General features: G+C 37.0%; 2 protein-coding genes across 5 annotated transcripts in view; both read right to left on the bottom strand.

Moving 5' to 3' along the window:
- Positions 1-2,166: 2,166 nt before the first annotated feature.
- Positions 2,167-5,879, bottom strand: Argl (Argininosuccinate lyase). 2 transcript variants are annotated; one of them, XM_066391884.1, is made up of 8 exons: positions 5,714-5,879; positions 5,366-5,656; positions 5,074-5,306; positions 4,823-5,016; positions 4,544-4,743; positions 4,104-4,217; positions 3,108-3,325; positions 2,167-2,396 (listed from the first exon to the last, which is right to left on the bottom strand). In XM_066391884.1, the coding sequence occupies exons 1-8, from the start codon at positions 5,714-5,716 to the stop codon at positions 2,201-2,203; spliced, it is 1,449 nt and encodes a 482-aa protein (XP_066247981.1). In that variant the 5' UTR covers positions 5,717-5,879; the 3' UTR covers positions 2,167-2,200. The 2 variants fall into 2 exon arrangements, with proteins under 2 accessions (XP_066247981.1, XP_066247979.1); XM_066391882.1 differs by having other exon boundaries at positions 4,823-5,306.
- A 1,176-nt stretch (positions 5,880-7,055) lies between these two features.
- Positions 7,056-12,551, bottom strand: part of LOC136410069 (serine-rich adhesin for platelets) — a 57,839-nt gene continuing 52,343 nt past the window's right edge. For all 3 annotated transcript variants that reach the window (XM_066392000.1, XM_066391998.1, XM_066392001.1), the window contains 5 exons: positions 11,865-12,132; positions 11,495-11,807; positions 11,288-11,436; positions 10,988-11,102; positions 7,056-7,799 (listed from right to left, as the gene is read on the bottom strand). In XM_066392000.1, coding sequence (XP_066248097.1) covers positions 7,754-7,799; positions 10,988-11,102; positions 11,288-11,436; positions 11,495-11,807; positions 11,865-12,132 — 891 coding nt within the window. In that variant the 3' untranslated portion in view covers positions 7,056-7,753. The remainder of the gene's footprint in view (positions 7,800-10,987; positions 11,103-11,287; positions 11,437-11,494; positions 11,808-11,864; positions 12,133-12,551) is intronic.

Here is a 12,551-nt window from a genome sequence, read left to right as displayed (position 1 = left end):
CATTAGTTTTAATGTTTTATTTTTAACAACAAATAACCTTTCCAATTTATGTTGTCGCAGGAAATGAATCAATCTACTTGTTCTATGACAATCAGTAGAATTTGTAATATACGCTAAGAGTACACAACCCTGTGAAAACATTTCAGTAGTCCCCTTCGCGTCCCGCCTCTCTTTGCCCATAGTCGATTCGTATGTATCTTGTCAAATTCAGGCGACGATAGCGCCCGATTCGGGGCGATAGTTACCGATTGCCTCAGCTTTACGAGGGTTGAAATAAAAGTACTTCGAATCTTATAACTACTGGATGTAGATTATCCAATGTTGGAAATTTTTAGATTATTTCATAATTGTGAAGGCTTTAGGGTAATTACAAATAATAATACTCAATTTTTATCAAATGCTAATAGTATTTATCATGCTATTTTCTATTTCCGCCAACTGCTCATATTCAAGTATTTTGAAATTTACTAGCCACTTCGATGCAAGATTATTATTTTATTGGGAGTTTAATAAACTCGAATACTTATATATCTTCTTATCTTTTTGATAACTGACTTATGGAATGCCTATCTAGTAATTTAAATAATACAGCAAAGAACAGAGTCGGCAAAAGGCACATAATCTCATGTTGGAAAGGACAGTAGAAAGGGAGAAGGTTATCGGAGCCTCGGCATTTACGGTAGGGCACCCCTTTGGGCGCATGACGTAAGCACGTGAACATGTTGACCCAGAGCTTACGTCAGCCAGACAAACTTCTGACGTCATGCTGATTCATATGTACGATGAATATTCCTCTTACTGCGCGGCAAATGCTTTCAAATTAAAATTGCTAATTTTTGGATACTGATTATAATTTGTGCTGATTGTTAGGATGAGTGCTCTTATTTGGTAACTAATAAGTTACTCCTATGCAGTAAAACAAATTTGACCCACATGTATGGAGATCTCCATAAGTGATGTAGGGTTGGTTAAATGAGGAGCGTTTTGGAAAGTTTTACCAGAAATTCGTACCTGATTTAAAAAATGCTTTGAGTTTTATCGTTTTCCAGAAAAATAGGAAGAGGTGAATCACTCTATTTGTAGCTTCGCTCTATAGTTTTAAAACTAAAGTCCATGCAATTTTGAAGATAAAACCTTAGGACATTTTTTTACAACAAATGGGGCGACGTGTAATCCTATCATCATTTCTTTTCAAATTCTGTATAACACGAAATTTTTAAAATTTTTATAGATGACATATTGAACTCTTCCATTTTCAAAAAGCGCCAGAAGAGTAAAAATGAAACTATTGAAATGTTTGTCGTAGTAGGCTTTGAAAAGTTTTGTTTTTTATCATGCAAAACAAAAGATCATTACCACTTTAAGTGTCAACTTACAACAGTAATCTATTTTTATGTCACGCAGCATATACTATTTTAAAATTAATACTAAACATGTATCTTACGATGTCAGTATTGTCGTCAAGGTGACGTCACTTCCATTTTTTAGAGGCAAATCCAATCTTGGTTATGATGAATAGTGAGTTTTCAGGTGTGGAATGGCTCATCATGTTGCATGTAGGTGAATGTATCCCTTGAACTGGTGTATAAAACAGTGTTGTCGGTTTAAATAATGATGAGGTGACGTCATATCCGTGATAATAATGACGTCATAAAATGTGTTTGTGCATCACAATCTGCGCGTTAGAAAGCTAAATTTGACGTGTACGGACACTTTTCTTCTAAGCTTCGTTCAGATCTTATTAAGTTTATTTCAAACTCTAAGTCTTTACTGTAGGAGTATAGGTAAATGATTAGAAAGTTTTTTAATGTTTTTTAAGGTATTTTTTTTATGAAACATTTTTTTTTGTGCATTTTCAGTTTTGCAATCGTCATTCCCATTTATATAGGTATAGTACTTGCTTTTACCAATAAATTATGACGCTGTTCTAAATTTAGAGAACCTTACTCCTGAGTTGTAATTACCTATAATTATTTTTTTGCATCAAAAGGTGCTTAAAAAACAAAGTTTGTGGTCAGCATAAACTAGAGGTGTCCATACCGTCATCGTAACAATGTTTAAACCGCAAGAACATTAAGATTTACCTTAAAAAAATTCTTGCTTGATGATGAATAGTTTTGCAAGTCACGGGAATTTAATACCGACAAAAAATATTAAAGACACGCATCAGTATTCAAATAATGCCTTTATTGAAATAACACTAAAAGGTACATTTCCAGTGCATTTTATTCGCCTCATTCAAATCGTCTTGCTCAGGGATTTGATTTTTAAGCCATTGCTCAAGAGATCGAATTTGGTTTAAAACGCTGTTTTTCGCGGTTCCGCCTATCACTTGGTACTGTTCAATGCTGTTTTCGTAATTCCACACTTTCCCAATGTCCACCTCGAAGTGGGAACTAAAAGGAATTTTATTTGGACATAATTAGTGTGAATAGCCCTGTACCTACCGATCGGATGTAGGGTGGTCCGATGAAATAGCTTAATAGCTATCTCTTAGAAGAGACAAGAGTTGTAAGTCTAAAGTTGTAGGGACTATTTTAGAATTTTAGGATTTACCGGGTTTCTCGAAAAAACGCAGTAAAGTTTACCTACATTTTGGAGGGGGGAGATAATTGTTAAAATAGGGTAAATATTGGTTTAATTTATAATTTCGATAAACATTGTTGCTTAGAATTGTATATAGAACAGTTAATAATACCGAAGAAGGTCTCATTTGTAAAAACGTATACTCAGGGCCTGCCTTAGCAAAGTTGGCGGAATGTTTAATCATCGTCCCCCCTTCCCCCAAGAAAAATCGCTAACCAGGAAAGTCCCTCGCCCTTCTTGTTCTACCGCCTTGAGCTGTCGCCCAACTTCTCCCCTCTATAAGACCGGTACTAAGTATACTACTATTGCTGAACTTTTTTAAGCCGCACTGTATATTTTACTATAACTTACATTGCTAATGCTAAGAAAATTTGGACACCCTCTTTTGTACTTTTCACGTCGGCGCACCAATACTTTAAACTTGACATTGATGATTTTTTACCGGCATTTGTTTACGTGTCGCAGAGCCCTCTTCTATAGTTCTATTTGAAGTTAATTCGGGATAGAGTGCCTGTGCATACCTAATTGTTTTAAGCTCCTCCAAAGTTAAGTCGCAAACGCTAACACTTTGCTGTTCGGCGGTTGCCACCACTTGCCCAGCTAAGCGGTGCGCTAACCTGAAAGGTACTCCTTTGCGGATCAAATAGTAGGCCACATCGGTCGCTAGTATCTCATAACTAAGGGCCGATTTACATTTTTCTGGGTTGACTTTCAACGTCTTAACTGTTCCAGTCGTAATCTAGAAGAAACAGTATTCCTAGGGGAATTGCTACTTTTCTTCAATAGTGGAACAGACTCGAGACCCAAAATCATCACCTAGCCCAACAGGTCACCATATTAAAAAATTGTGTCCAACTGACTTTAAATAGCAATGCATTATTGATCACCTGTGTTGATACTTAGAAGATCACGATTAACCGATTAATCCCAATCCAACCAACCACTGCCCGTCGTACATGAACTACTGTTGAATTTATCCAAGACATGTCTTTGATATTTCACCTCTGATAGACGATAATCCTTTATGAGAAGAGTTAAATAGTTTTATATGCGATCAAAAATATTTAGTGTCAATTGCCCTAAAACTCCTATACATCTAGTGTTGATGATGACCTATGGCACCCCTGGAAGTTGGTTGGACCTTACCCATAGGCGTAGTTAAATTCTCCTATATATGGTCGGAAATACTTTGCGCCAATTAATGTTTTTCCCTAAAACCTCCACGTATCTAGAGTTAACCATGAAATATGGTGCTCTTAGGGACCATTTGAACCCTACCTAGAGGTGCAGGTACAACCCAGGAAAGTTGGTTGGACGCAAATTGTTAAGCAGGATACGATTTTAGTGGACGGTTGGAAGAGTTATAATATCGATCTTGTGTCTCGAGTATGCGTTAATTCGCATATTTCAATAATCATAAAAATCAAATTATTCCAGGGACTTGTCTCGTAATTCCATTAGCTATTGAGGAGTTTATACTACCTAATAACTATTTTTAAAAAAGTTCCCATTGTTACCTCTAAAATCGATAATAATTTATCAAAAGTGGTGAACATTGCCTCTTTATCGCTTTGGAGATCTTTATTGTAAGTAGATGGCAGACTCTTCAACACCATCATAAAGCTGCAGCACTAAAAATTGTTTTCAAATAGTTTCGCTTCCTGTATCAGAGAACATACAGGGACATGGTGTCATACAGGGAATGAAGTATGCAGACAAAGCCTAAGGGAGAGGTAAATCTTCAGCCCATTTAGACACAAATTTCGTATCTGTATAGGTCCGCAAACTCTTCGTTACTGAGACATACGCAGAGACAAACAGCTCCTTCAGTTCCTAAGATATTTACCTCAGATCTGCAGGGAAATATTTTTTCTGTTTTGTGGCCTTCGGATGAGCTGAAGAATGATCCTCTAAAGCTTGTCTACGTACTTCACCAAGACCCTGTACACCCACTTACTTGCCCAAACAGACTCCCTCCAATACCCCTAATCAACTCTAAGCTATCAGCGTTTCTTTTTTGTGGCATCAAACTGCTTCCAGTCGAGTAGCACTCGTCTATGATCACAAATTCGAACTCTTTTGAGCTAAATATGATCAAATCTTCTGCTAGTCTGCTCAAGTGAATTCCGACCATTGAGGCCCAGAACAGGAAATCGGCTGGAATTTGAAGCACAAATCAGATTTTCCACTTAAAGCTGCATCTAAAGCTCTTTGATTTTAGGTGGCCTGTGCATACCTATGAAATCTCGGTCACTTACAGCTTGCATGCTGTTCTCAGTTACTTTGGAGAATCCTAAATTGCTTGCAAGTTGGTTTCTGTTGATCGGAAATGGGTTTCCAGCCAAAGCACCGCTACCTAGAGGCATGACATCCAGGAGCTTAAAGTTGTTTTCCAATTTATCACAGTCGTTCTTCAGGCTCCAGGCATGACTAGAATATAAAAATACATTTCGTTCGGAAAGTTTCGTACTATAGATTGCCCCTTGCCTTAACAAATAGTGACTCCAGCGCACTGGTTGAGCTCTTTGAAGATGGGTGTAGCCCGGCATTAAGACATCGATTTCTTTATTCGATCTAACAGTCAGAGTTTTGATCAGTCGTAGAACTCCGTTCTTTAGAGATATGAGATTTGACTTCAACCAGAGCTTCATATCAGTCACCACCTGGTCATTCCTGCTCCTGCCTACATGCAATTTCATTGCTGGCTGACCAATGAGTTCCTTGTTCGGGCATATTGAAAACAACGGAGTTCTTCTTGAGAAGAAATATTTTTGCTCACCTTTAACCTGCGTTCGTTGGCAGTATGAATGTCTTCATCACCGCTCTTGATATCAAAGCTACCTTCCTGCCATTCGATTTTAATCCGATCTAATCCCACACAGATTTCTTCTTTCTCATTTTCAGTCAGTAAATTTATTTCTTTGAGGCATTGGGCATATGCCTGGCTGCCTTGTATGTCTTCAGCGAACATTCTTTTATCTGTGTAAAGGGAGCAGTTCAGTTTTTTTAGTTTAGGGTCCGTGGCATTGCTAAACCGTCCTCCCCATAATTTGTGCCCTTCTAGGCTTTCCTAAGGTGGAAAGTGTGTTTTCTGAATAAACAAAATGAAGAAAAAATAAAAACTTACCATTTCTTGTCGGTTTTTGTTGGAGCTCTGAAGTGAAGCACAACCGTACCTACGCAGAACGGAAAAATTATAAAGATAATTAAGCAACTTTGATGTTTATGTGATATCTTAAGACAACAACTTGGTATCAGCAAAGGTCAAAACATAATACATTCACAATGTGACTGGTAATAGAGTTTAAGCTTGAGAATAAACGAATGAATATTTATATTGTTTATTTACATAGAAACGTTACAATAAATTTTAATTATCCATTTAAAGAAACAGTGTAATTGAATGAAATTACTGTTTTATTCTAATATACGCTACTATATCACAGTCGCAGCCCACAGTGCGCCGCCAATGCAAAATTCCTTAAATGAGAATATTTCGAAACGACTCTAACGCAATTCGGCACGTCATGATAAAATTGGTAAGGAGAACTGAAATCGCCGTACTCACTTGTAAGTCACCCCTTAGTCGCAGCACACCCCCTCCCAGCCTTGCAAAGAAGTTAAAATTCCTATTCTCGTAAATTGTCCAAATTTACTAGATTTTATTGATACCGTTGCCCTGCGGCACGCCCCTGATCTTGATCACTTCGAGTCTAGAGCTTCGAGAATTGTTCTAGAACGTTCTAGAAGTAAAAAGTGAAAAACTCAGCGGCGTACTTGGCCTCGGACGTTAATTATTTAAACCATTAAGTCATAAAAATGTTGTAGATTTTATGGGTTTCGTTTCCATTCAGTATGTGCGATCAGTGCAGTTAGACTTTACAGTTGATTATATTGAGCCGCTAATTTTTTTCTGTTTTTATGATTCTCATTCTTCCCTAGTACGCCCTTGATATTGTCCACAAAGACTACGAGGCATTTTCACTTGTTCTAGAATAGGAAATTTGGTATATTTTAGAAAAAAATAATCGTTCTGTGTCTTGGATAAGGAAAAACAAACAAAAATTCGATTATCCTGATCAACAACTCATTACAGAGAAATGGTGTCTCCTTTTGCCTTTCTGACTTAGACTTCATTTATGGGGTTTCTTCGTGGTTTCCTGACTCAGACTTCACTTATGGCTCTCCTCTGTGCCTTACTATCTCAAACTTTATTTATGGCGCTTCTCCACGACTTCCTGACTCAGGCGGCACTTATGGCTTTTTTCTCTCTACGACTTTCTGACCCAGACTGCACTTATGGCTCTTCTCTGTGCCCTTTTGACTCAGATCGCACTTATGGCGCTTCTCTATGACTTCTTGACTCAGACTGCACATTTGGCTCTTCTCTGTGCTTTCCTGACTTTGACTTCACATTCAGGCGTAATATGTATGCAGTTAGGTGCGTTTCCAATAATGAACTGACCCCATAGGTTTAAACATTTTGATTTATTAATAGATAAACATCACATGACCAATAAGCAGTACATAATCACAATTAAGTTGAGAACGGTTAAAAATAAATTAAGTATATAAAAATATTAAAGCATTAAGAAAGCATTTTTCATGGTTTTATACAATATTAGTCCTAGATTATTTTATGAATCGTATTGTGCAAATTGAAATTCGCGTCAATCCAGTCATAATTATTATATAATAGTAGTTATCTAGACTCTAAAATGGGCATTATTCTTGGAAAAAAACAGAAATTAAACCGGACGAAAGATGAATGAAAAATTGTAGAGATCCGTTGCTGAATTATCTGTTTTAAGTTGTTAGAAAGTTGATTATTCCTCAGGCCATAATTAAGTTCACATGGTTATTCTTACTCGTAATAAATACTACTTAAAAGTTTTAGGAACTTACATGCTAATTAGGCAGGAAAGTAGACATCCGCAAAATCATTCCAATACAGAACATTCTCCGCTAAGTAAAATACACACCCTATAATAAGTTGAGCGTTTCAATTTCTGACTCTTATTGGTAGAAAATGATCAAGACACTTTTGTTCCTTATGGCAATTTTTCTATTTAATTTAACGAATCTAATAGAACACAGGAAACAATATACGACTCAACCCAACCACGGCGATGCAAATAACTTCTCCAACTGCCATCTGGGTTGCCTTTTAGTGTCTTGCAGTGTTTTCGGAACGGTGGCACCTCTTTATGTTTCTGGAAAAATTTAATAGTCCCTTTAGTGAAAATTATTATAAGATGAATTTTAGCTAAATTGAATGTACACAAGTGACCACTTAGAACGCGCAGAAATGGCTATGGAAATCGTTTAATAGTGTTAAAAGTTATTTCCAAATTGTTAATAACAATTCGGTGCAACGTATAAAAATGTAAACAAAAAAACATTAAATTTGAGGGATGCGAATTATGCAAAATTACTTGATTTTTCTTAAGCCGCATATTGACCAAACGAGCGCACGTACGAATGAGCGAGAGAGCGCTCGCAGATAATCAAACGATTTCTACGTTTCCGTTCCTGAGGTTGAGATGACGATGAATTCAAAACACTGGTTAAATTTCTTTGAGTTAATCCATCGCGTGTTCACAATTTTTAACTTTATTCAATTTAAAACTGTCTCGAAATCATCAAGGTGTCATTCTACAAAAAGTTCCTTGATTTTTCTTTTTGTAGGTCTAATAACAGACGATTTTCTCAGTCTCACTGACGATTGAGAAACAACATTGTAATCCAAATTTTATGACCAATATATTGTCGTGGGTCGGGATCATCTGTGAACGCGCAAAACTTTGTGCGCTCTGGTAAGGTTGCACATTACTTGAGCAAGCATAAGCAAAGGGGCATGAGCACAAGCGAAAATTAGCGAATGAATAATTGCTCTTCATCGCTCGTCTGGTCGATAGACGAATTTATAGACCCATGAAAACGTTCTGATAACATCGTTAATTTGTATATTTGAATTTTTACATTTAAACGGTCGCTTTTATAGCTTTTCGAGAATCACTATTTACGCAGTTCTGGGTGGATCACTCTGTATATACATGTAACATGGGGATCCATTAGTATTCTTTAAGCAGGATTTTAGTACCAAATTAGTATCTATTCTACATTGCTATTACAGCACCTATTTAACCATTAAATAATGAACGAATGATCAGCATCTACCTAATATACGTATTATTCTATGTTTCATGCACATAACCAATACGTTGATTGGTTTATAGAATTACGGCCATCCTTTTATATGATTGATACGTTTTCTGTTTCGAATCAATTAAAATTTATGTAGCACTCGTTCATAGGATTCCCGTCGACGCACATTCGACTCAAAATAGTGCATCAGAATGTTGTCATTTTTCTAATGTGATATCGCTAGCTATAAACCGCAGGAAGCGCCAACTGCTTAGCAGGTACAGCTCAGTTTGCCTACTCTCTGCACGAAGTTCTGTTAGGTAGTACGTCTATGGAGGTTTGATAATCGAAAAACCAGTGACGCACATCAAAATTTTGCGTTAAAAATTTAACGAAAATTGAGTGCTCCGATTCCAAAAAGATTTGGTTCCACAGTACAAGTGCGATACAGCATTGGTTTACAGAATTACAGACATTCCTTGATGATTGACACGCTTTTTGTTTCGAATCACTTAAAATGTATGAGGCACTCATCCAGTTAAATCAGAAAAAAAGAGTTTTTTTTTTAATAAACACCTCAAATACCTCTTTTGCTGTGAGGAAATAAGTACTAGCAACGACAGCAAGTATAATATTACATACGAAGATTCTTTTAGTGTTTATAGGTTAATTTGACTGTAGTAATGAAACGTTAGAACTACATATGATATTAGGAGTTAAAATCGTTAATGAAACCCGACTTCCGCAATATTCATGCTCAAAATACATAGAGTATGAGACTTGGAAATATATACCGTGAGTCGCACATAAGAATCAATAGCATGAAGACCAACCAAATTGCTTGAGAATTTCACCTAGGCCCAATTTTAAATACAATAGTGAAATTATAAGGATACAGTTATAAGCAGGCCCGTAACAACACAAACCGATAGGAGTACCAAAATCTTCCCTAAAAAGCAATAAAATTGTTAAGTATCATGCTTGGTTGGACTCAGATTAAAAAGGAGGTTTAGAATTATTTGTGAAAACAAAATTAATGATGGTTACAGGAAAACGAAACGTCGGGTTTTAAATCTGTTAATGCCACGTTGCAGAGGGCAAAAAGCCATAATGATAAAGTGTCAATAATTTTGAAATATATTTTTAAATGAAGTCAGGAAAAATGAAAACATTTTACCAAAATTTCGTTGTACCAAAGTTTTTTTTCGAATATGTCCGGATGTAGTTGAGATTTTTCCAATTTTAAACCAGCATTTTGTTAGGGTCTAAAATACGCAACTTTTTCACCATTCAACCTATTTAGTATCTCTTACCGTTTCCAAGATCCCCATGCTTTTTCAGGTTCATAATTTCGTATTGTCTTATAGTAGATAATGCGTAATCATGACCTTAACTGAGAGCAAATAATGTTACTTTTTGTTCACATTTCCTTAAGGCTCTACAAATGCTTTTTGAGTAAATTTTAATTGATTAAATAGATATTCTATGAAGAACCAATTCCTTGGCCAGTACTCCCTCCAGATCTACTTCCATGTTCTCATGTTTTCTGGGACGTATACAGGTTGTTTCAGAATCTTCAATACACACTTCAGGAAATAATTCCTCATGCCACTTTATGAAAAAAGAATCGTAAAAACATGAGTCCGCAAATGCTTCTTTGACGAAATACAAAGTGTTAAAAGTTTAATTTTTATTATGTTTTGCCCTTAGGTCGATTTTTGAGATATCAGACAAACTAATGATTTTTTTGTTGTTGAAATTTATGTTGAATAAATAATAACTAAATAAACATAATCAGACAAAATCGTAGTAAGTAACGCTAAAAAAACGGTGAAGATATTCGAAGATACTTGAAAATTTAGGTAAATGCGAGAAAATATAAGGGCGAAATAAGCTTCTAAATAGAACAAGCAATTCAAATTTTCCGTTGTTTTCGCGTGTTTCCAAATAAGTACGTAAGGTATATAGAATTTAATTAAATACCTTTTTTTAGCAACTATTCTTTTGCTCTCAGTTTTATTTCTACTCGAAAACTTCTTGCATCCGAATAGACAAAATGTTTCCCCGATTTCCGATTATTGCAAATAGTAATCTAAAACCCAATATCGACACTGATCATCCTTCACTACCTAAAGCAGAAAGCGCAACGCTCGACGAAGAGCGCGTGCGCAAGCACTGTCACGAGCACAAGCAGGGGCACTCGTCCTGCTGCGCGTGCCTGTGGCGCCGCCTAGCGCTACAAGCAGGTACGTACGCTGTCGAAATGCGATGTTGTGTCACTCCAGACTCCCTCGAGGAAGTTGTTGGACGTTGCGATTGAGCTTTGCTGCTTGAAGAAGTAGGTCTCGTTGAGGAGCTGCTAATGGTCCCTGAAAATGTGTTCAAATTAGAGATTGAAAGTAATAAACCATAAGTACGGAAAGTGAAACTTTTCAGAAAGATGCAAAATTTGGCGATAAAACACACAGGACACGTGCATGAGATAAAAGTTTAAGTATATCCGGTAAATGGCACTTTCCCGTTTGTTGAAAGACCAAAATATGGAGGTAGGTACCTTTACTACTACTTTCTTTTCTAGTACTGCTCTTCGGTTGCCTCTCCTCGCCTCTTGTTTTCGATCGATCTCTTGAACATTTCTCAGCGATGTTAGTGATTGTGGAAACAGCAGTCTTGTGTCGAATTTCCGGGAGACTTCCCAATATTCTACAAACAATCCTCCATTAATAAAAATCCCCATTTCATTCAACTTTAACAATTTTACCTCGACTCACTCTTATTGCTCTCGGTTGCCTTCTCCTCCCTAGATTTCCGCACAGGTTTCTTAAGCTCAATCCCACTGCTAATAGTTAGTTGAGTTGCCTTAGTTTTCTTTACCAATCTGGGCTTCCTCACTGGAAGTTCTACGTTGGTTGGAAGATCTTCCGAGGAGCTTCCATGAGACTGTAACAGAGCTTCCCTACTCGAGGCCCTTTGCAATCTTCTGGCCTTCGTCGATGATTTTGAGGAGTTCACATCACCGGTACCTTTTTTCTTATTTGTGGTCTCGGATACTGGTTTAGTTGCTGCAGTTGGAACTGAGAACGAATTATCTAGTGAATGAATTTAAGAGCTTGTGGGAAATGAATTAATACCTGCAGCAATTTTCCGTTCAGTCGAAGAAACCTTCTTTCGATCCTTGGATAAACTCTCCACGGAAGACGTAGACGAAGTTCGCTTCACCTTTATTTTGGCCGCACTGGCCAAGGTTGGTCTCATACGTTGCTGATTTCTTATCTCCAGGTCCTGGTTGTAGCATTTCCAGGATCTGGTTTCGGATATGGTGTCTAAGGGTTTACGGAATTCTTCTTCGTCAGAGCTCAGTCTGTTTTGACAGTCTTCAGAGGTATAACCGTTCACAGCCTGCAAACGATATGAGATTATGGTTCTCTACAAAATGGGGTGCTGCTAATCAGAAAAATCTCAATGGAGGTGGCAGGAAAAATAGTAAGTTTCGAGAGGAAAGTAGGAATATTCTCAACATGGTTCTGACGAAAAGTTATCTATTAATACTGAGTGCTCTTTTGAGACTGAAGACGGGGACCTGGGCACATCTAAAGTATCACGAGATAGGAAATGTTAGGAATCAAGAAATGTTTCCTGTCAAAATGGTGAAGTTGAATTTATATTTCAGTTTCACCTGATGGTGTCATCAACCGAGCGGTAGTGAAACTTGATATTCTTTCTGAACAGGGGGACCAAAAAGTGGTATCTTTAGTTACTTTTTCTAAATTATTGTAAAAATTGCCCACATCTGCTGAGCGTTGCTATTATTGTGTACG

This window comes from Euwallacea similis, chromosome 7 (assembly GCF_039881205.1).
Source record: "Euwallacea similis isolate ESF13 chromosome 7, ESF131.1, whole genome shotgun sequence".
In the NCBI taxonomy this organism is placed as follows: Eukaryota; Metazoa; Arthropoda; class Insecta; order Coleoptera; family Curculionidae; genus Euwallacea; species Euwallacea similis.
The sequence above is the reverse complement of the archived record's forward strand: the minus strand, read 5'-3'. Positions and strand labels throughout refer to the sequence as shown.